This window comes from Megalopta genalis, chromosome 1 (assembly GCF_051020955.1).
Source record: "Megalopta genalis isolate 19385.01 chromosome 1, iyMegGena1_principal, whole genome shotgun sequence".
NCBI classification, from domain to species: Eukaryota; Metazoa; Arthropoda; class Insecta; order Hymenoptera; family Halictidae; genus Megalopta; species Megalopta genalis.
This window is the reverse complement of record NC_135013.1, coordinates 28,793,370-28,816,085: the sequence shown is the minus strand read 5'-3', so window position 1 is coordinate 28,816,085 and position 22,716 is coordinate 28,793,370. Positions and strand designations below refer to the sequence as shown.

General features: G+C 38.0%; 6 protein-coding genes across 8 annotated transcripts; 3 read left to right on the top strand and 3 right to left on the bottom strand.

The window, feature by feature from the left end:
• Positions 1–2,147: 2,147 nt before the first annotated feature.
• On the bottom strand, positions 2,148–3,124 carry LOC117222352 (dual specificity protein phosphatase 19). Its single transcript, XM_033474002.2, has one exon. The coding sequence runs from the start codon at positions 3,122–3,124 to the stop codon at positions 2,546–2,548; it is 579 nt and encodes a 192-aa protein (XP_033329893.1). The 3' UTR covers positions 2,148–2,545.
• Positions 3,125–3,178: 54 nt separating this feature from the next.
• Positions 3,179–4,953, bottom strand: LOC117222351 (tRNA pseudouridine synthase-like 1). Its single transcript, XM_033474001.2, has 6 exons — positions 4,606–4,953; positions 4,355–4,489; positions 4,104–4,238; positions 3,888–4,034; positions 3,569–3,800; positions 3,179–3,450 (listed from the first exon to the last, which is right to left on the bottom strand). The coding sequence occupies exons 1-6, from the start codon at positions 4,650–4,652 to the stop codon at positions 3,217–3,219; spliced, it is 930 nt and encodes a 309-aa protein (XP_033329892.2). The 5' UTR covers positions 4,653–4,953; the 3' UTR covers positions 3,179–3,216.
• A 945-nt stretch (positions 4,954–5,898) lies between these two features.
• ppk13 (pickpocket 13) lies at positions 5,899–10,336 on the top strand. Of its 2 annotated transcripts, none has more exons than XM_076524966.1 (8): positions 5,899–6,180; positions 6,284–6,478; positions 6,747–6,819; positions 7,016–7,258; positions 8,660–8,884; positions 8,964–9,148; positions 9,707–9,834; positions 10,198–10,336. In XM_076524966.1, exons 1-8 carry the CDS (start codon positions 6,068–6,070, stop codon positions 10,296–10,298), a joined length of 1,263 nt encoding a protein of 420 aa, XP_076381081.1. In that variant the 5' UTR covers positions 5,899–6,067; the 3' UTR covers positions 10,299–10,336. The 2 variants fall into 2 exon arrangements, with proteins under 2 accessions (XP_076381081.1, XP_076381089.1); XM_076524974.1 differs by having other exon boundaries at positions 5,899–6,217.
• Positions 10,337–10,413: 77 nt separating this feature from the next.
• On the top strand, positions 10,414–12,141 carry LOC117222320 (uncharacterized). Its single transcript, XM_033473958.2, has one exon. It carries the CDS (start codon positions 10,633–10,635, stop codon positions 11,911–11,913), a length of 1,281 nt encoding a protein of 426 aa, XP_033329849.2. The 5' UTR covers positions 10,414–10,632; the 3' UTR covers positions 11,914–12,141.
• Positions 12,142–12,273: 132 nt separating this feature from the next.
• l(2)05287 (WD repeat-containing protein l(2)05287) lies at positions 12,274–22,518 on the bottom strand. The gene is made up of 15 exons (XM_033473957.2): positions 22,199–22,518; positions 21,819–22,020; positions 21,544–21,722; positions 21,355–21,474; positions 21,075–21,262; positions 20,849–21,007; positions 20,578–20,771; positions 20,309–20,493; positions 20,089–20,249; positions 19,825–20,011; positions 19,576–19,754; positions 19,280–19,452; positions 19,025–19,210; positions 12,706–12,818; positions 12,274–12,584 (listed from the first exon to the last, which is right to left on the bottom strand). Exons 1-15 carry the CDS (start codon positions 22,327–22,329, stop codon positions 12,386–12,388), a joined length of 2,556 nt encoding a protein of 851 aa, XP_033329848.2. The 5' UTR covers positions 22,330–22,518; the 3' UTR covers positions 12,274–12,385.
• On the top strand, positions 15,766–18,918 carry LOC143260192 (uncharacterized). Of its 2 annotated transcripts, none has more exons than XM_076525018.1 (3): positions 15,766–16,238; positions 16,399–16,561; positions 18,257–18,918. In XM_076525018.1, exons 2-3 carry the CDS (start codon positions 16,463–16,465, stop codon positions 18,374–18,376), a joined length of 219 nt encoding a protein of 72 aa, XP_076381133.1. In that variant the 5' UTR covers positions 15,766–16,238; positions 16,399–16,462; the 3' UTR covers positions 18,377–18,918. The 2 variants fall into 2 exon arrangements, with proteins under 2 accessions (XP_076381133.1, XP_076381134.1); XM_076525019.1 differs by having other exon boundaries at positions 15,910–16,238; positions 18,272–18,918.
• Positions 22,519–22,716: the final 198 nt, after the last annotated feature.

Sequence of the window (22,716 nt, the reverse complement as noted above, 5' to 3'; positions counted from 1 at the left end):
ACCTTTACTACGTTACGACTTATTCCATTTATAATGAAAGTGACGGGCACTTTGTACACTTTACATAAATTTTTTCAACTTAAATAATTATTTAAATTTACTATCCAGATAACTGCAATTAAATACAGCCCCTAAAAATTACTTAATACCTAATCATTCTTTAAAAATTTAAAAATTCTTAAAATTAACTAATAACAGTAGTTTAACCGTTGATGCTGGCACTAAGTTTACCATTATTTAATTTAAATTTCTTATTCAAACTTTCATTTAATATTAAAAATTAATCCCTAATTTTCACTCGTATAAAAACTATTAAAATTTGTATATGAATTCATAAATTGTATGTATGAAAAAAATTTTATAGCCAATTTTTTATCCGTAATTAAAATAATATATATATATATATATATATATATATATTCTCACTCCAACAAATTAAATTAATTCATAATTAACAGTTTAATATAATTTAATCAAATAAAATAAATTATATTATTATAATCATAGTACTAATTAACTATAACTCAATTATTTATTTCTAATAAAATTACCCCGTAACTTTATATTAGAAATCAAATTCAATTATTTAATCAGATAATTTCATCGAACCGAAATCAAAATAAAAATTAAATTTTACTCTATTATAAATTAATCCCACATTATTAATCACCATAAAATTCATCTTAAATAAGTCTAAACTCTAATATATAATTACAATTGCAGTAATAGCTAATTATTTATCCGTAATGAAAAGAAAACCAATATTTTTTAAATAATAGATACGTACAATAAATTTTGATTGAGCTTAGATTTGTGCTATATCATTACTGAACTCCAATGGCACCTTCCCCTGGTCTAGTAACCTAGCGCGCGGCAGAATATCTTCGTGACAACTGTTCGTATCAAGCAAGATGGACGTGCCAATATTCAAGTGAGCAGTTCGGGAGTTGGATACTTCGATTCAGAAAAGTCTAAGCTGGGGGGCATCGGTTGTAGAAATGACCATTTCTTTATTATTGTTGAGATATTAACAATATTCGACGAGCGTTCTTGCTGCTACTGCTACGCCGCTCACGACTGCCCCGCACGCCACCTTTTACTGGTCAAGAAACCTAGCGCGCGGCAGAACGGGCTCATGAAGCAGGAATCAGTTTCATGAAATTCAGTTTGTGAAACGGTTTTGACGACATGGCAACATTGCGGCGAGGAATGAAATGTGGCACAGAAACATATGCGTGTGCCACCATAGACATTTTGTAGCACGTAGAGGTGGAGTACTGTATCGTATCGCAGACGAGTATGGAGGAGTGTTAATTTCCTTTCCAAGAGCAGGTGTAGACAGCGATCGTGTAATATTGAAAGGTTCGCACGATTGCTGATATGCCTTTCAGGTACAGATATGTTGTACTTAAGACATATATAGATATATACACTTACCATCAAAAGTTAAGAAACAAAACAGTTACTCGAAAATTAACATGACATGAAATTTTATCACTATTTGGGACCATATTTTGCAGTTTTATTAGTATATGTTTATTACAATACATTTTTTTTTTATTATTGTGCAATACATAATTACATATATTTTCCATGGAGTTTAAACCTGACCACTTAATATTCTGAATATTATTTTCTGTTAAAAAGCCTGTACTAACATTGAAGCAGATTTTGAGACATAATCATATTGAAGTCAGTGTTCTTATATATAAGAATGTATCCTTCTTTCTTCGTTCTTGCAAAAGAGATTATTTTAGTCCTTGGTATTAAATTTTTCAAGTTTTAATTCTTATTTAATATTCACGGTATTGTAAAATAGATTGATTTTTTAACAGCTTGGTGTTTTATAATTCATCTTTTAACTCGTTTTCTATGTCTAATATTTTAATTGTAAGTTGCTTTTTATTTCTTCCGTTGCCTTATTACCTTGTTCCCATTAATGAATACAAAATCATTTTATAAGTTCTTAATATATGAAATTATATCTTTTTCATAATATGAGTAATATTAATTTATTCGCAACATTTTATATTAGATATTTACTATATAATTATGTGAAATTTGTTTTTTCACTTTTATAGGCAAGTGTATATAAATAATCAGTATAATAGGTATTGTACTATAAGGTACACAATAACATGATACTATTACAGAAATAAAATAATAGGTCATGTATACAGAAATTCACTTACATTTTTTAGATTTACAGTAATTTTTATAAAACTTCCTGGTACGACGACCTACATGTCATTTCTCCAAAGCATGGTTTATACAAAAATGCCAGAATTAGCAGTCTTTAAATACTTTTAATTTTGGCTAAGAATTTGATAGACGCTGTGCATGAATGTACCTTTTCTAATAAATTATAAATACGAAATATTGTAATTATAAAATACTATTCTCTGTACACGTAATATCATAATACATGAAATCTATTGTAACAATATATATACATATATATATATGTGTGTGTGTGTATGTGTATTCCTTTCTTTAGTACCTTACGATAGGTGCTTTGGGAGTATTAATAATTTCCTTTGTACACTTATCCATTACATGTCATTTGTAATGTTCGTAATTGTTTTATAAACCCCTCATTTGGTTTGATGCAATCTCTAACTTGTTTGACTTTGTAGTAAGCGTCATCGAAGGATAATCCTTCATATACCATCAAGTAAGAAATAACAATGGTCGGCGAGCGGGATACACCAGCATTACAATGTACAAGAATATTTTCAATCCGATTCTCATCTATAATTTTTATACATTTTTCTATCGATACAGTGACATCAACTTCGGGTAAATCTAGTAAGTCGCAATAATAATATTTTATGCCGTCAAATTTAAGTGGTGCATCAATACCAATACTTAAAATGCTATGGATATTATGTGTTTGTAAAATCTCTATATTTACAACAGGATCTTGCGAGCTTAGAAACAATCCTGGTATTACTTTAGCAATTCGTATGTCAGGTTTATTGTCCATAACAAATGGTGTTCCAGGTGATAATTCTTTCCTTTCTTCACCAACTTCTTCGTATCTTTGACCAAGTGTATTTGTTACTATAGTTTTACACGGTTTCAAATGTGACTTCTTAGTGTTTAACAGAGTTTTTAGATCCATTGTTAATGAACAACGTTTATGCAAAACTAAATACAAAAGTAAAAGAATAATATGTTATTATGAATTAAATCTATATTATGTTGCTTCCAAATCTACAGGGCTACAGCTGTAATGTCTTTAACATCATCCTCGTTATATTTAATTGCAACTTTATCTATATCTTCTTGAGAATACTCCACATTTATCAAGTGTAAGCCATTTGCTGGAGCTACTAGCAGACTCTGAATCCAATTATGGTGGCCAGGAACTTGTAACATACATATTATATCTTTTTCTGTGATATTACCAGCACCTAAGTTTAATAAAGCAGTAACCATGCGTCTAACCTGTAAAAACGTAAACATTTGTGCTTTGAGAATAAAAAGCTCAATTCAAATAAAAATACTTTTTAGCATTTATATAGTAGACAAGTAATAAAATTGGTGTCTTTTCATAGTTACATACCTGTTTATATAAAAAAGCCTTTGAACTACATTCAATTTGCCAAAATTCAAAATTGTTTGTCAAAGGATCGATAGATAAAAGTGGCAAACTTTTTTCTACAGTAAATCTATCTATCGTCTTTACGTATTTCGTTGGTACATTTTTCTTCAGTGAAGAAAACGTTTCAAAATTTTTTCTTCCTAAAAATAGTTGTGTGGCACGCTTCACTCTTTCTATATCAAAATTTTGTGACCTAGCAGCACGCATGTAAAGAAAAAAAGAAAAAATAACATTTATTCTAAGTCACTAAACATGTTTGAACTACAAATTGGAACATTACCTAAAGCAATAAGTATGTGATCTCTCAATTATTGGTATTCCATATGGAATATTGTCCTTAGGTACCATAAATCTATAAACATATGATCTGGATTTTGCACACCTTCTAGCATTAAAGTCGTTTGATACAGGAATAAAGTCTAAGAGCCTTAAAAATGATATATTAATTTATCAACCATCCAGAAAAATTAAAAAATGTTAGGAACAAACTCTTTACCTAATATCATGGTGACATGCTATGAAATATCGATTTATTTGTTCAAGTACCATAGAAGGTATGTATAAGCAATCGTGTGTATTCTGTAAATCAATATGGGCTGCATTACAGAACGCGTGTACACCAATATCGGTTCTACAAATTACACCAATATATATATATATATATAGGAATTATTATAAATAACAAAACCATTTTAATATCTTATTGGATAAAACTTGTAAGTTTTTATCTGCTAGAATTAGTTTTACCTGCTAGAAGTTGTTAGTTTTGGACGATTTATGCATTTAGGGATTATTGTTGTAAAAGCACATTCTAAAGCTCCTTGAATTGTATCTATATCGTTTATTATATAATCAGATTTGATGCCATTTTTCTGTAGTCCCCTGCAATCAAAACAATATCAAAATTACGTGTAAAATTTCTCACTGTAAGATGCTGTAATCGCAATGTTTCGTTTAATTTAAAGTTATACATTAAATTGTTAAAATCACGTTTATACCTGTATTGCGTACCAATATAAGAGAATTTCATTAAGTATCTATACATATTTTTTGGAGTTAAAGCATGTAGTATATGCAAATAGTATTACTGTTCAACCTTTCTAATATTGTTTACTATTTAATATATTTGTTTATCCAATATTCTTTTTAGTACGAAACTGCACACATCGAGCGTCAAGGTTCGAGTAAGCTAAAACAATTCAGATAAGATAAAAGTTCTCTCATAACTAAATATTTTTTCTAACGGTGTCAAATCGAACGTTTATTAGATTTGATTTTTGTCGGTTCTGTTATTTTTAATTAATCTTTACATTTTATGCACACGTATCATAAATACATATGGTCAATATTACCTGTAGCGCTATCTGTGGACGAACTCACAAACTACTAGCAGTATTAGCATAAACGCGATATAGGAGTACACATATGTAAATGCTAATTGTAAATATGAACCCCTTAAAATATACGACCATAACATCTTACGAGTATCTGTAGTTCAAATTAGATGCTGTACATACCTATCTAAAAATTTAAGGACTATTCACTAAAGTTGTTTTATTTCAACATCGACATTCAGACAATTGATCTTTATGTTAACTTATATTTTTATTCGAGGACTCGTAAAACAAAATAAGAATTGTGTGAATTTTTGTGTACTCAGATTCATAATCTCTTCATTAATATTTAATTATTACATCTTATAGAAGAGAAATATCATCCTGTGATTACGTATTACAATAGTGCTCACTTTTTGCAAAAACTGTTACACTTATGTTGGGAACATTCTATTAACTTTGTTTCTAAGAGATATTGCCAAGTATAAATATTATTAAATAACTTACTAAAAATCGAGATACAACGAAATTTGTAACGCATAAAGTTTGTAATAAACTTTTACGTTGAAGTGACTTAATTTTGTATCGTAGAATATTTTAAGGGTGTCCGGAAATAGTGTTCATTGCATTAACATGAGCAAGAGATGTTCAATAAGATAAAACAATCAGAAATCAGATACCACTGAAAACAACGACAGCAGTGAGAGATTAGATCAGACATTATATAATTTATTAAGCATCATGCACAATGAATCGATTTACTGCGCTCATAGGAGACAGTTGAGTTAATCGAGTTGTTTAGTGGACAAGCAAAGTAAAGTTCGTTTTTATAAATGAAAGAAAACAAATTTCGCATCGGACTTGAGAAAAGAATCTTTTATATCTTTCTTCTCTTTTAAATTGTACAATATAAATTTGTTTGTATCGTTTTGGACAAATAACAAAATTATATTTATCATAGTTTGTTTTTCACATAGATTGATTTTGAACAGTTAAGTAACCATTGCACTAACTTAGGTTCTTCCTACTGAAGAACAAACTGCAGTTCTTTGGTGTGTAACAAAATTAAAGATTTTAGACTTTACTTGGCAACCAGAGAATAGATCTTTTTTTTCGTGAAAAAAGGATGATGTGGAAGGCATTCGTTTGGTGCTGGAAAGTCATCAAACAATATTTAAGCAACTGCAACATCCACGGTGTTAGATATCTTGTGGATGATCAGATTTCCTACCCGGAAAGGTAACAGAATATCGGGAAAGTGAAGACACCTCTGAATGTTGGTAAAATTCTCTTCTCCTCTTTCCACAATCGTGAATAATTTCAAATATTGATCTGTTCGTAGACTCTTTTGGCTAATCTCCTGCATTCTGTGCTGGTATGGATGTGTAAAAATGATCACCGACGTTGTGATGAACTACATCGAATACCCTGTCGCAGTAACCGTAGAAAGCATGTACACTGATTGGGAAACACCGTTCCCTGCGATTGTTTTCTGCATTTCCACTACGAAAACATTGAAGAATAAATACTTTAAACGGTTCGTAACACAAAGTTCCAAAAAAATTCAACTTCACGAACGGTCAGGGTAGCAAATAAACTTACGTATGTGTTTCGGAAAGATTCTAAAACGCACCGTTTACAATGCGATTAGGTTCCTTTACTTTTTACCATTTACTTTCGAGGCGGCTCACGCCTTGAAGGATTTACAGCGCCGAAGTCTTTCGGTTGTTTCTCTCGCTTGCATCAGCGGTGCTCCTTGGAAAAAGTTTACAGTTTATAGACGCGCGGAACCTTTTTTTCAGCAGCCCCCAGTTCGGAAATTCTAATTCAGATCTACTTCAGACAACGTCAGAAGAATTGCTGTCCCTATACGACGAGGCAAGAAATTATTCCGTTTTTAAAATTATGCACTTCACGGCTTCTGATAACACGTCTCGCGTTGTTTGCATGATATTTTCGTGATACTTTCCATGTGCTATTTCCGTGTGCACCGTGTTTATAAATTGTCTACATCGATCTCTCTTCATCTTTCTCTATGTTACGCGTCACAAGCGATTCCTTGTTTTGATCGCAGATGAGATACAAGTGCCCGGATTTGTTGGCCGAATGCACGTGGAACGGCAAGAAGTTCAACTGCTGCTCGGAGTTCCAGGAATTGCGGAAAACAGGCGTCGGTTATTGCCTTGCTATGAACACGTATCATCTGGGCAACGAGAAAGTCCGATACTTCGTCAATCGGACCGTGAATTACGGCGACCTCATCATCGATGTTCATCTAGGCTCGAAACCGAAGGACTTCGTCTTGTCTGCATTAACTGTTCGTACGAATGTTTCTTTGATACTAGAATCGTTACTGTGTCTCCACGTGTCGATTCTTCGTTTCACTATTTCTCCACAAAAAATCAGTATTTCATAATACCGTGTCGACTTGAGCCCAAATAATTATTTCTACGTTGGTCTTGAAATGAGAAAGCGCGTTGCAACGCAAAGGGTTGCGAACCTTCTTGCTATGTGAAATATAAAAGACACCTCTCAGATGAAACTTATCAAATATCCAAATGAAAGAAGCCTAGAATTAAGAAATGTTTAAGAATTTATACCCTGGAATCATTCGAAACGCACTCTTTTATCAGGAAAATGTAACGACTACCAGTACATTTTGAGGGTACAGTAATGTTCAGGAGGCTCCTCTGCATTAACAGATGATTCTTGCCGCGTTTGCTATAAGATATTACGTAAAATCCGGCAAGAATCATCTGCTCCTGAAAATATAAAAATAGCGCCGTTACACGTAGTGGCGGAATGCTCAAACTGTTTACCGAAATTTGGTAAAAGTCACCGTTGATAACTTTCCTACCAACTTCAACGTCTCGCCACTGCGCGTAATGGCGCTGAATAGAGATTTTAATGGGAATCACGTAGTGGCGCCACCTGTGCTGGAATACTTACTCCACGAAGTTATCATCTATGAGTAATTTTGGTGAATAGTTTGAGCGTTTCGCCACTACGTGTAATGGCGCTATTTTTATATTTTGAGAAGCAAATGATTCGTGCCGAATTTTACATTGTATCTTATGGAGAAAACGGCAAGAATCATCTGTACGTTATATTTGCAATAACAAATGAACTTTTTATGCATTATACCAATGCAGATGAGTTTCCTAAACATTTCCGTATCCTCAGAATATTTTTGTAACACTTTAATTAATATATTTTGGCCTATTTTCCATATACATACAATTCTTATGGCAAGTGTTTGGACTTACTACGGCCATTACTCATTGTAATTATGCAATCTGTGCCGTAGGTCGGATAAAATCATTAGACGTGTTTTGAGATAAAAAATTTTAATCTTGTGCCACCGATTGCCAAGATACATACGTCTCTTTTTTAAGTTTCGACATCTGAAAATTAAAAATCTACTAAAAATTAAGGATCCCTTCGGACTTTCCTTATCGAAATCGCTTTTTCGTCCATCCGAATGTCGCGATTCTCTGGCCAGATTTCAAAATCACTTCGTGCTTCGCTGTTTTCGTAAACGACTACAATTTCCTGGAATTTTAATGAATTCAAATGAACGGCATTGCAGAACCGCGAGCAAGGGTAGAAATTCAATGAGATAAAAAAAATGTTGCCGCAGATACGCGGACGCCAATTGTTCCTCTAGTTTGTGCAAACATTTAATTGCAACGGCACAATACCGTGTGCGTGATTGCAGGTGCACGTGCTCAACAATCTAAAGCTGCCGACGTTGAGCAACGCGGAGAAGGGGATACAAATGGCGATGGGTAAAATGAAGCGCATCGAATTCTCGATTTACGACACGTTCAACACGCCGGGCGTGGAGAATGTCGCGATCAAGCACAGACATTGCCGATTCCGACACGAGAAGCTAGAGAACAGCATATTTGATATTTACAGCAGCGACACGTGTTATCTCCAAGTACGCGCCGCACCGGAAACGCAAACAAAAGCCCGTCGGTTGCTAGAAAATTACGGCAGGTTACTCGTTTCGGTTGCAGATGATTACAGAGCGGATGGTCAAATTTTGCGGTTGCGTGAGCTTCTACTACTTCGCACCGAAGGGTACACGCGTGTGCAACTGGACCGAAATGCTCTGCATAAACGGCAACATGACGGAGATTTCGTCCGCCGAGCTGTGGGACCAGATGTGTCTACCGTCCTGCGAGGGCACAGTGCTGACTACGTACATTTTCGACAAGAATATCTTTTTACAGAACGACCGATCAATTTGCGTTGAAACTATTCGGCCGAGTCACGAGTAACTTCCGTTTCCTTTTCAGACATTATTTGGTCTTCTTTTAAATTTATTATTATCTTATTTATTATTATTATCTTATAATAATATTATTTATTATTATTATTATTTATTATCTTTTATTTATTATTATCTATTTAGTGAAAGCAAAAACTCATTTGTCCCGGTGACTCATAATGGGTGGATACGAACAACAGATTCTACCTAGTTGCATCGCTAGTTATTTATGACTCGACTTAATATATATTATAATTAATATTAATTATAATATTATTATAATATTATAATAATAATAATATAATATAATATAATAATAATAAATAATGTATATTATAATATATAATATATTATATATAATATTATTATAATTAATATTAACTATAATATTAATTATACTTAATATTTTACTTCGAATATTTTTAATGCACTGGATCGGCCACTTCATATTTGTACACGGAAAATGCAACGTGATGCTTCATGCCGTAGAAATCGATGGGATGCTCACGAGTACGACGCACCAAAGCGGTCATACTCGAGATTCCATTTTACATTGCTGTCCCATCCGTACTTACGGCACCGACGATACGTTGTGAACGAACTGTTGGATGTTGTAGGTAATGGTCGATCATAAATCGTACACAAATTACAAAACCGTTCGGACCTCGCGAAAGACGAATCTTTGGACAGTAATTTCTCCCTAATTGAGATTGCGCACAAAAATGGACAATTTGGTAAGAGAAGATACGATTTTTACAGTTGTCGACAATCGATGACTACAAAAAACAAATTGTCCGTTTTTTTTTGCGCAATCTGTGCGCGAATTAGGGAGAAATTACTGCATCCAGGTGACACTTCACAATCGGTCTCCTATAAAAATACGCGTTTGCACGAGCACCCGCGCAGCCTAGATACAATATCTGAATGCTAATAGTCTCGTATGACGAGTGTCACGTGCGAACCGCATAAATTTCTTTCAGTTTCAGTTGGTAGCGCGGTGGGTCTCTTCATGGGCGCTAGTATTTTGAGCATCTTCGAAATACCGTACTGGTTGTTCATCCGCCGCGATAAGATAAGGTAAACGATTTCCGGTAGCGGAGGTGTACGGTAAAGTATTTGCAGCACCGTCTCGTTTCGTTAACCAAAAAAAAAAGAAAAAAAAATAAAGAAAGTAAAACAAAGTAAAAGCAAACAACGGAGGAAGAAAGCGCGGCCGTGGGTTTCGTCACGAATCAATCGGAAATTTGAATTTCATTGGGCTGGCTCGATTTTATCGCGGGATTGTTTGCCAGCAAACATGCCAAAAGGCAAAACCGGCGGAAAGATTTCCCCAGTAAACAAATCAAACGCGCGACTTAAAAGGACACGCTTGTGACGGGTGCCATGCATTTAACTCGGCGTCGCTTTCTTCCACTATGTCTGAATCGACGCTACAGCTTCCGATCGCACCTGTGCAAGCAAAAAGCAAGATCGGTTCCCGGGTGAACGCGTTCCGCAATGTGCTGAGCTTACAAGAGGTTCAGCGTTTAGTGAGAGACTCGCTGGGCCCTGAAGCGGAAGCGCATAAGCATTCGCTGCGCCAGTACTCCGATGGGAAACTCGGCTTCCTCAGCTCCCATCAGCGGCTCACTGTCGAGGCGAAGACCAAGACCGGTGAGACGGAAATCTTGATCTTCTTCGTGAAAGTCGTGCCTTACGACATGCCGGATCAAGCCGAATACGTGATCGGCAAGTGCGTTTTTCTCAAAGAAAAGATATTCCTCCGCGACATAGTCCCCGAGCTGAAGAAGTCGTACGACGCCGAGCCATGGTCCCCGCGTTGCTACCTGGTCAAGGAGAACCTGTTCGTCTTCGAGGACCTGGGCGCCAAAGGCTACACCATGCGGGACAAACTGTTCACCAAGGAGCTCGTCGTTTCGGCTTTGACCAGCATCGCGCGGATGCACGCGTCGTCCCTTCTGGCGGAGGACCGTCTCGGCGTGTCCTTCCATCAGATGTATCCCGACGCTTTCGTGGAGAACTCGTTCGCTCGCAACGGCAAAACAAGGAAGTGGTTCGACGCCGGCATCAACGCCATCGTCGCCATCGCCGAGCACCTCGGCCTCGACGCGAGTTTGGTGCCGAAGGCCTGCGACGAGGTGTTCGCTGGTCTGGAGAAGTCTGCCACCAAGAGAAATGTCATCAGTCACGGGGATTTGTGGGGGAACAACATGATGTTCAGCAACGAAATGCCGCCGAGGTGTTTGCTGGTGGACTTCCAATTGATCAGATACGCACCTCTGGCGCACGACGTCGCCCAGCTCCTGTACCTTTGCACCGATCGCAGCTTCAGGGCGTCTTCCGAAGAGACCATGCTGAAGCATTACTACAGCGTGCTGTGCGAGACCCTGAAATCCGCGGAGACCCGCATCGAGATTCCACCCTGGTCCGAGATCGTCGAAGGCTACGAGGAACAGCGTTTAGCAGGCGCGGTCGCCGCGGCTACCTTCTTCCAGACTGTGCTGATGAACGAGAACATAGGCGCGGAGATCATGAGTAATTCCGAAAGCTATAACCGGTACGTGTTCGAGGACAGAAACGACTTTGTATTCGCCATCATGAAGGACGACCCGGGATATCGGAAGAGAGTCACGGAGTCGGCCGTCGAAATGGTGGATTTGAGCTTCCGCCTGCATCGGCTGCCGAAACCGTCGTAACACACGTTCTATAGAAGATTTTGCATTATCTATTTTTTCCAGCTTGTTTTCTTTTACTTCAAACGAACTCTGGTGGGAGAAATTCGCACGCGTTTTACACCATTGACAAATAATCACGTTATTCAGAAATGATGTCCAACGCAACGTTTGCGAATATGTATAATATTTATATGTAATTGTTCACATGCCACGTTCGTCGCATACGTGTAATAAATAGTACACACGAAACCGAGACGCTTTAATGATCCCTGTGCTTCGCGTCAACGTCTTGTGTCAGGCAATCGCGTGACTGGAGACGATTGTGCGGGCGTCGAGGGAGATAGACAATTATATTTCACGCTTCTGTTTCTCTGACATAAATACTATTATTTAAAAACTTTATTTCTTAAAGCCGAACGCAATTACTTTGCACTAGTTACGCGGCTAGAATATCATCATCTCAAGAAAAATGTTCGATGCAATCGTGTTGTTGTTAATGCTCGATGGTCTCGATGTCCTGTTCGTCGGGAAGTATTGCTCTCAGGAAAGTCCAATTATGGTCTATCACTTCTACTTTCGTCTCATCCGTATCGTTGTTAACAATCTCGGGAGAAGATTCTGGTTTTGCTGGTCGGGAAGATTCGTTCTCGCTTTCGTCCGTTGATTCGTCCTCGCTGTTCGCTTTGTCGTCCCTGGACGATAGAAGAAGATACATTTGGCTACGTAATTAATTATTTACAGAAGAGAACCGACTTAAGTTCGATGTAATTTATTGTCTGCTGGATTCTGACGTGCTCATTCTGTCGAATTTACCTGTCGTGTTTGCTCTCCGCTGATTGGGTTTTCGACGACATCAATAACGAGGTGATGAAAGATGTACAGAGCAGTTTCATGGGCGGCAGAGTGTGGGCCGAGACGCTCAGGAGCTGGAACATTAATAAATTCCTGCTGTTTTCTCGTCTCGCTGATTTACGGCTGATTGCTATTTAGGAAATCGCGCGGCATCGGTCTCGGCGCAGTTGGGAAATACTTTCTTTAAAGAGTAGTAAATAGAGGCCTGCGATTGAAAGAGGCACGTGACGGGTTTTAAAGCGCGTCCGCATTGGCTCTGCGCTCATAACCACGTCCGATTAGGCTAATTAGTTTTAAGGCTGACGCAGGCACACCCCCGAACGAAAATTTCTACAATTCCTGTAATCTTCTACTTCAGATCTAGGTTGACACGTCTCTTACGGCCCACGCGAATCTTCTCAGAATACACCAGTTTTCGCCAGAAAGTCGCGCGAAATACGCGTGTATCATCCGCGTCCGAGGAATAACACGAAACATTGCTCGGACGCAACGCGCCAACTGGAATCCACCGAGTTAACTAATAATGCATTCAATTATACCGGTGCGAACGCGTAAGAAGAGGATTGCGCACTGGATTCTTCGGGAAAATGCGGAAAAATTGGGGAATAACGCGCGAGAAAATTCTCGGAGAACTGAATCGGCGTCGAAAGTACCGGAAGGATCGAATAGCATCTTGTTTCGTAATTGATGTAGCTATGAAATATGCGTTTTCGCGATTGATTTGGCATCGATTTTTCGGGTTCGCCGCTTCAACGATTTAACATCGATTCGACGAAATCGCGAAATCAGCTTCGAACGAACCGAACGCTATCGAACTCTCGGTCGAATGGGATGAATGCCATTTTATTAATAGGTAACGTAACAATCAGGGCAGTTCCCGGGGGAGATAAGACTTTGTTCCGCAGCTTTCCCAACAGGGTTCGTCCTGACCTGGTTTTACCGGAACGTTTGCAAACAATTCCGCAGCGAAAACCACGTCCCGCCATTGTACGGCGTAACGAGAATGAATGAGGGTACGTTCCGACGAAACTTCGATTCTTCGTGAGCCGGCGGAACTACGGCATCGCTTGTTAATCATGCCGAAGTATCGAAAATTTAATTGAAATCGAGACCGTCCTACGCTCGGCACACATCCCGCCATATTTAAAGGAAGGGAAGCGCGCGCGACGTTGCATCGGAAACCACCCCAAGGTGAAATCGTGTTCTACCAATAAATTTAATGTAGACACTGTCGCCATGTATTCAACTATTTTGAACAATTTTCAAAAATTTCCAAAATTTGTTGTTCTTATCGTCGATGTTAATTCGTCGATGCTTGAATCTTTGATGAAACTTTCGAAGGGTGAACTCGATTTAAGAACATCAACATATTTGCGCGACTTCGCCGGGCACGATTTTACTGAAGATTTCGTAACTCCCGTGTCAATAATTCGTTGAGGGGTAATGCAGGTCTGAGGTCATCGCAGGCGTTCGCGGGGGCTAAGCGTCCGGAATACCGCAGAACGTAGAAAGAAACGGAGACGGTAAACAATTGAATTCAGACGTTTCCGCAGAACTGACGCAACTGGCAAAGAACGAAAGCGGTGAGTTATAGCGGATATTAATTACGCGTCTCGCGACGTGTCACGTTCATTTTAATGTCGTCATTGAGACGTTTTAAATGGCCCTCATTGCGGTACAGACGTGAATCCACCCGTTTCCTACACTTCCATAATTTCACGCTCGAAAGCGAGACGATCCTGATGAGTGTACAAATGACGATTAAACCAGCTTTCTGCTAGATTCAGCTGGATCTTGTTGCTTACTAACGAGCGCGAAACCGTGAAGAAATGAGACTACCGACAAAAATTCAATCGTAAATTGAAAATGAATACTTGGACGTCGTTTTAAGGGTTAAAGCAGGGGGGCGGATACTTCGGCGACCGGATATACCGAATCTGTTCACGATGCGTGACTCGTGCGAGCAACACAAACATTCCTCCGTTCGAAGCGTGCACCGCATATTACACCCTCTATGGAGATTAAAGATACAGACGATGGCGAGATTGAAGACAATAAGCGACATCGTTTAAAGCAATACGAACAATCGTTTAAAATTAATTAGACGGTGCGTCCACGTTCTTCTTAATGCCGTCATTAGCGATCATGCGGCCTTAAGGACCGCCGCTCGTGATGATCCTTAATTTGCTTAGCCTCCAGACTAAGCCGGTCTCCAAATGGGGCAAGATTTAACTTTCAGAGGAGCTGATGTTATCACGTTAATTTGAACGGCCACGATGCTCGCGAACTTTAGACGTGCACTTGTTGCGCGTTCCCGTGATAACAACTCCGGCTGAAACTTGCTATATTGATTTTGCATCGAGCCACGAAACTTCGAATGCCCCGCCTTCGAACATCATTGTTCTCCGGACCACAATACCATAATCTGCCGTGCGCGTCCGCGAGACGATTACGAGCGGCGATTTTAACCGCCATTTCTATCGTACTTAGAGCTCTTTCATAATGGCTCCTTATCGTACGCGACGAGAGCTGAACTTTCTACGGCCAATCCGGCTCGTGAAATCACAAAGACAGCGCTTTTCATTACGGCGACAACGATGTGTCGAGCGTAAGATCGCGTTCGCAGTCTCTATCCTTCCCCTTCGCGGAGGGAAAACGATAACGCTGCTGCCGACAGAAAGTGTATATCGTTCGCAAAATAAAGAAACAAAAGGCTCGCGACGAAATTGCAATGAGACGTGGCGAGGAACAATAAATACTCTTGTCCCCTTCTCGCGAGACGCGATGATTTTACTTTTCTAAAAGGAGAACCATAGACGCATCTCTCTTCGACTCCTAAAAACGTATAAGCTCGTCCTCGAAGATCTTAGAATATTATCATTTATTTACGCAGACTCGAGAGTTATCTCGTCTTATTTCCTTCGACATTAATAAGACGATCGGCTATCTTAATTAGTTCGATCGAACATTTTCCGCCACGGTGGTGGTCCACAGTGTGTTCCAAAAGTGTCGAAATCTTCGTTTATCGGGCGATTTGAGCCGCTTCTGTCGTGTTTATTTTCAATTAATCCGAATGAAAAATACAGAGAGGGACGACTCGATTACGAGAAAAAAATCCGGGAGATTGTGGCACGACTCGATTACGAGAAAAGGCCCAGAAGATTCGTATTTTTTCAGATTCGACGGGGTGGGAGGACTTCCACGAGGAATGACGCGATTCCTTGAACGATGCGTGTCGAAGATTCTCCGTGAAAAGACAATGCCCTAGGTCAGAGGGACAACTGAAACGCCGTGAGAGGGTGGGAGTGCGGAGAAGCAGCTCCTATATTAAATCATGGCGAGGCCACTTCTCAAAGTCAGTCCTACGTCGGGCGTTGAAGCAAGGAACTCTTCCCTGGACCACGAGGCATTCTCATCTTGAACCTGTCCTAGTGAACGACGGTTTTAACAGTGACACCGTCGGACGACGTTTAATCCACAGTTCGGAAATAAAAGTAAATCGAGCAATCGAGAGCAAACGATATTTAATAACCCTCTGCGAGCTCTCTTACCGGAGTAGTTCTACACATATACAAACACACTCTCTCTCTCTCTTTCTCTTTCTCTCTTGGGTAGACCCAGCCGGCTGTAATCCCCTAATATTTTTCATTCAAGGTGGGTGTTGAGAAAGGTGATTCCCTGCTCTCGAAGTGACTCGATTGGAAGAGATTTCTCGGGAATGAAGTTCACGTCGTGGAGTTTTGTGTCGTGCATTTTGGTGTCTATCTTGTTCCTGGCGGTCACTACATCCGGATACCCTGCTAGCAATCCGGAAATAGTGAGTACCACAGTTGGAAATAAACACATACCCTCCGTCGTGACCAAAATTTCGTTCGTGCTTGCACGTTTCGTTCGACTATCTGTTGCTGTGAATCTTATTCGAAACGAGTTTGGAAGTTTTTCAGTAAATGTTCTCGTGAAATAGATATTTTAGAATATGCACATTAAAAGTTTCATGGAAACGAATTCTTTTAGAACGTTCATTTTAAATGACCCTACAAAGTAAATAAACTATTGAATTATTATACGCTTGATTTAGTTAACAATATTATAATTTTTGGCTTGTAATCAGAATAACTATTTAATATCGTTATAATATTATTCATTAAATCACATTCGATACTTTCAAAAATGTTACAGCATTTTTTTAATGTAAATTAACGAAATATCCGTTCCTGTTATAGACAAATTTTTATTTTTAAAATTCATCGAGTCTAGTCGAACCGAAAAAAACTTTTAATCTCAAGAATTCTTCTATATCTATTCTCATTGGAGCTTGTAATATGAGACATTTTTAAAAAATAGTAATACATTGTAACAGCGACCCTGGTGAATACCAGGTTCCATTCAGTGAGATCGACCGATCGGTGTTGCGATTGGAACCGCCTACAGTTCAGTCTTGTGTCATTCCGGACCTATCCGCAGAAAAATGACGATTTTGCTGAAGCAACTCTTGAAAACGAGTGTTCGATTAATTCAAGCTTTCGAGTCCTCTAGAAAAATAGTTTTTGAAATCGCTAGCTTGGCAAAACGCATTCAACCACGTGTCGAAAGTAATCGTTGGGCAGCAAGTAGCTCAGGGTCTTTGACTTGCAGGCTTCCGTTCCTCGCCGCAAATAAGTGAGTAGAAAACGTGCAACGGTGGCGCGAGACGGACGGACGTGTCTAGAAAGACACGATCGCGAATTAAGCTTCGCAAAAGCGGCTATCTAGGAATCCCCGGGAGGCGAGACCGTTCTTTTAAAAAGGGGGAGCATAATGCGTACGACGCAGTTCGGAAGTCGCGTGAAAATGATAATTTGTTACAAATCGGCTACGGTTCTGGCAATCGCCGAATGTTATCGTCGAATGGCGCAATAGCATTGCATTGACAAAATAGAGCGGACAGATTAGGGGGAAAACGTACCACACGTGTTCACCGATAATAAAAGTTCGCGTGGATGACATAATCCTGTCATCGATATTCCAATTGTAATGACAAATGTTTGTTTACAGAAATCGAACCCTTGTCGAGTTAGACTATCAATAATCGGTGCTAATTCGTGCGTGTCTATAAGGAATGTTTATACCGGTGGCAGTCCAACCCAGTGATACCAGAAGTGTTATTTTATAAATAATTGTTATTATAAGATCTCGATGATTCGTTTTTTTTTCTGAATGTGTCTCTGGAACAACCAAAGTAAAATGAATAAATCGTTGCACGCAGAATGCGTATGATAGCGTTGCAAGTAGAGGATGGACGTTGATCGTGAGCGATCCATATTGAGTCAACGTCTCCTCTTGTATTGGTATATCTAATCGGACTGGACTGTAGGTGGTGTTAAATACTGTAAACGATGTTGACCAAGCGCGCGAGTAATTTTCGGATAAATTATAATTAACTTCGGGTGCGATTGCCACGGTTATTTATACCCCGGCGACAATGCCGCTGTTCATGGAGTTTTACTAAATCCCGCCAATTGTTTTTGTTAAGATGTATAACTTGCAGGCGATCGAGAGCATGCGACAGATCCCGCAATGGCATTGTCTGCGCTACAGAAAGTTTGACCTGGTGCGTCGCTGTCGGAACTACCGTCTAGGGAGGAAACACTGACAAATACAAAACCGGCGATACCACAGGCCAACGACCAGCAACAAGTCCCGCAACAAGCTCCATCGACCAGCCGTACTGAACGTTCTATTGCACATGTTTAAGTTCATTTGAAACCGTCGAGATTCGACCGAACCGATTAGAATCACTGTAAATTATGGAAACTATGACCTAGCCGAAGAGCAAGAAGCAACATCGCTCGCGCATAGAATTTTACTCCTCATGGCTCCAACACTTAATATCAAGACTGTCGTTGTAAGACTTCTATGCTCGCGTTCGATCCCCTTCTTGAATAGATTAAAAGCATTATGAAAACGACAGAGCTTAATCAATTTCTTGCGAGACTGGCGATCTAAGCTACTCCATGACCAAACACACTGTCTCAGTGGGACTAGCTTCTCTGTTAAGTTATTAATATTATTTGTACTTCTGCGTTTTATAATTATTTGTACAATACCGCATGAGAAACTGTACATACAAATGCGCTTCGATCTCATTAGAAAATGAGAATATGTTCTAGAATAAAATTATGTTTTTTTATTGCACGTGTATCTGTGAGTCACTTACCTGATCGGTCCTAGTATAGTATATTACGCCGTTCCGTATACGTATACTATGTATAATGATTTTCAAGATTTCTTTTTCACTTACCTCTTCCACCATTCCCCCTTTCAATGTACCCAATTGGTCGTGAAGATACGACGTTGTTTTCTCCTTATCCACAGTTGTCTTGGCTGCTACCATGTTGGCGAAGGCTGTAGCGGGCACGGAAGCATTTGACGACAGTATCTCTAACGATATAGTCACCTCGGATTCTGGTTCAAGTGTTAACAACTCCTGTGTACATGTAGAATATATAAATTTCTTTTTTCGTTACTCCATGAATTCCTGTACGTTATCACGTACCTGATTGGAATCTAAAAAGTATAGTTGCGACTTTTGTTGCCATTTCCTGTAAGCAGGATTTTGCTTTTCTCGAAGATGCGGTATAAAAGTGGCTCCCAGGATAAAACTACTTTTTTCAACAACGTTCTTCCTTGTGTACACGTGCAATGGTTTTTGTGGTGTGAATACATATACTGTAACATGCAATATAATAGTGTCCATTTTGAAATGCCATTTTGTAATTTGTTTAAAAAAGAGAAAATGCAAGAAAAAATAAAATATTTTAAAGTTTCAATAAAAAGGATATACAAACTTACATGAGTTATCAGCGGTAAAAACAGCCATGTAAATAGACTTAGAATCAGCTGCAAGTGTTGTAACCCTCAAAGGTACACTCCACATTAGCGTAAGAGACAAAGTATTCCAAACAGCAATGTGTGTTGTAGAAGTAGTTACCACAAGATGACAGGCTTCTTGATTTCCGAATTCAATCCGTCTAACATAATTGATGTCATAATGAGAATATACATATCATTGGCATTGTTTATCTATTTTACAAAACTTACGTTATTGGTTCATTGTATCGACTGTGAGTAAGACTACATTTAAATGTACAGGTATCGGGTGTCCACATTGTCACGCTAGAATCAAAACCAATACCAACTAATGAACCATCTATTGAGAATCCGGCATCCGTTACGGGTAGATTTCTATAATCTCCTATACTATGACATTGCCAATGTCTTGTCTTCTCTGGAACACATATGACCTTGTAGTTTAATATTACCGTTCATGTCAGCGTATTAGGAAAATATATAAGCTTTACATACTGTACATAGACGTAGACTCAACAAGATGCCACAATTTGAATTTCTTATCTCTGCCAGTTGTGATTGCTAGTATTTCATCTTCGTCGAACGTGGTTGGTTGGAAACGTAACGCATTGACCCCACCTTCGTGTGGAAGTTCAATGGACGTGTTTAATGAAAACCTATTAAAGACATACGTACTATAACGGTTGAATGTCAAAAACTAGCACTCTATACTTACAACTGCTCTTTGACATCAAACATCCAAAATTTGAGTCTGACTTCTATACAAGATAAGTTATCATTCCGTTCTTCGACAGTTGCCATCCAAGTACCGTCATCATTTAGAGCTATTTTCGTAACTTCTGTGTTTACAATGATTATGCTACGCTCTTGAGTTAAAAAATTTTGCGCTGTAATATTTATCTAAAAAAAGACATCAATGATTTAATATATTATATATATATATATTCGTTTTATATTGAACAAATGAAGCACAGTGTCACTCACATTGTATAATAAACTTTTTGTATGGGTGTTATAAAACTGAACATGCCCAGTGCGACTGTTTAAAACAAGGGAACCAGTACGTGGATCAACAATAAGACCAGCAGGAAACAAATCTTGCGAAGACAAGGCTACACCCCACGTAAAGTTTTGTATTACAGATGTCAATTTCCTCTGTGGATTTACAACTACAATACCTGTAAATTCGAATGGGTATTAATATGAGCCACCCAAAAGAAACTGTGATAGATCCAATATGAATTAATTTAGATACCATTATCCAAAGTAGAAACGGCAACATATAAGTTATCTGGAGCGATGGTAAGATGTTTTATAGGAGCTGGTAATCGTGGGAGAAAAGATTTATTTAGCGGATTCGCTAAAACCCATTTTACTAGTACACATTCTCCTCCCCCAGTGTACATATGGCCACCTACGATTTGTATAAAGTTATAAAAATGTTTAATTGATTCAAGAACTATTACAACTTTGATATTTACCTGATTTACTAAACGCTATTTCTGTTACTGGTAATGTGTGCCAATGATACACTGCTGTGTAAGGCCTTGTTTGGAACAAACCCTTCCATACCACTACACGACCAGTTGAATCTCCTGTGGCAACACATTCTTCTTCTGGATGTCCAGCAATACATGTTGGTATTCTACCAGTTTTGCCCGTTTTATGTCTGTGATTGTGAAACATAATAATTTGTAAGAATTTCTTGTTCAAATCTGTTTCTTAAGTAGACACATATTTTTTATTGAATTATATACGTACAATTTATCTACAAGATTTCTGGATGGATCTAGAATATGCAAATCTAAATCATGAAGAATTGCTATTAGATTTTCTCCGTGATTCCCAATTATGTCAACATAATATTCTTGAGAATTAATTCTGTAATAATTGATGAAAGCATGTGATAATATAAACAAAAAAATGTATCACTGATATAACTTTACTTACGATAGACAGGTAGATTTTGTACAAACTCCATTATCCAGATCAAACAAAACTACATAGATCAATTTATTACATTTTGAAATATAAGTTATAAGCACTTGACTGAACTCATGTCCTGTATGGGTTTTGTAATTTACAATGTGGAAAGTTTTAACTTTTGGTTCTTCTTGGAAGTTCAGTTTCTATACAAAAATAGAAATTCATTAATGAAATTGTAGAAATTTTGTATGACAAAGATGATGCTTCAGATTATTGAAAAATACATTTATTGTTCATACTAATTTTTTAGTGATAATGCCACTTTGACAACTCCAGAAATTCAGTTCTCCATTCTCTGTACAGGCAATAATGTTATTAAAATTTCCAGGATGTACAATTAATCCAGTAATCCGATGACTTGCTGGCTCCAATTCCTTTACGAAGTCTCCGGTTTGTGTGCTATATGCCCTTACGTAATGTTTCCATATTATATACAATATTCTGCAACAGTAAGATCCAATGCTATTTGAATTATGTTATTAATGATTTATATTATTTATATACATATTCCCACTTAAATAAAAATCAGTTTTATATTCACTACACTTGTTTTCCTATAACTAATCAATGGACACTCACAAAAGGTTAATATTGTAATATGACTTAAATGAAAACTTACTCTCCATCGTGAGAAAAAATCGGTCGATGATCGATTATGCTACCTCCACCTTTTCTTGTTAGAACTAAATCGTCTACGTCTATCACTTCGATCGGTGCTGATGCGCCTGATGCATTCAACTTCATATGCATTTTGACACCTGATTCCTGATGGACTAGCACGTTTAATGATTGCACTCGGTATTATATACCCCATACATCAATATTACATTCACGTACAACATCCATGCATAAAAATTTATATTTTGACAATTGCACGTGGTGTGTAACAAATAACCCAACTAAACATCGACCACATGGTTTGGTTGCTTGTTTTGTATCCATAAATATCGACGAACTTCATACGACATGGTGCAAACGTACATGAGAAAAATACCTGAAGTAATGCAACTTCACACCAAAAGAATATTACAGTTTCCTTCTTATACATACTGAATCGAGTCTTTTTTCTGTATTTATTGATTGCAATACAAACTTAAAAATTAATAATAATAAAATAAATAAATTAATAATAAAATG

What these genes read in the sequence shown, in the direction of transcription:
- LOC117222351 (XM_033474001.2), bottom strand. Translation starts at nt 4,652, where the DNA reads ATGTATAGATACTTAATGAAATTCTCTTATATTGGTACGCAATACAG. An exon ending in TCACATACTTATTGCTTTAG is followed by an intron (nt 3,801 to 3,887) that starts GTAATGTTCCAA and finishes GCGTGCTGCTAG; the next exon opens with GTCACAAAATTTTGATATAG. An exon ending in AGGCTTTTTTATATAAACAG is followed by an intron (nt 3,451 to 3,568) that starts GTATGTAACTAT and finishes ACGTTTTTACAG; the next exon opens with GTTAGACGCATGGTTACTGC.
- LOC117222352 (XM_033474002.2), bottom strand. Translation starts at nt 3,124, where the DNA reads ATGGATCTAAAAACTCTGTTAAACACTAAGAAGTCACATTTGAAACCG.
- LOC143260192 (XM_076525018.1), top strand. Translation starts at nt 16,463, where the DNA reads ATGAAGTTCACGTCGTGGAGTTTTGTGTCGTGCATTTTGGTGTCTATC. An exon ending in CTGCTAGCAATCCGGAAATA is followed by an intron (nt 16,562 to 18,256) that starts GTGAGTACCACA and finishes GTTTTTGTTAAG; the next exon opens with ATGTATAACTTGCAGGCGAT.
- LOC117222320 (XM_033473958.2), top strand. Translation starts at nt 10,633, where the DNA reads ATGTCTGAATCGACGCTACAGCTTCCGATCGCACCTGTGCAAGCAAAA.
- ppk13 (XM_076524966.1), top strand. Translation starts at nt 6,068, where the DNA reads ATGATGTGGAAGGCATTCGTTTGGTGCTGGAAAGTCATCAAACAATAT. An exon ending in TGCTGTCCCTATACGACGAG is followed by an intron (nt 6,820 to 7,015) that starts GCAAGAAATTAT and finishes TTTTGATCGCAG; the next exon opens with ATGAGATACAAGTGCCCGGA. An exon ending in CGAACTGTTGGATGTTGTAG is followed by an intron (nt 9,835 to 10,197) that starts GTAATGGTCGAT and finishes AATTTCTTTCAG; the next exon opens with TTTCAGTTGGTAGCGCGGTG.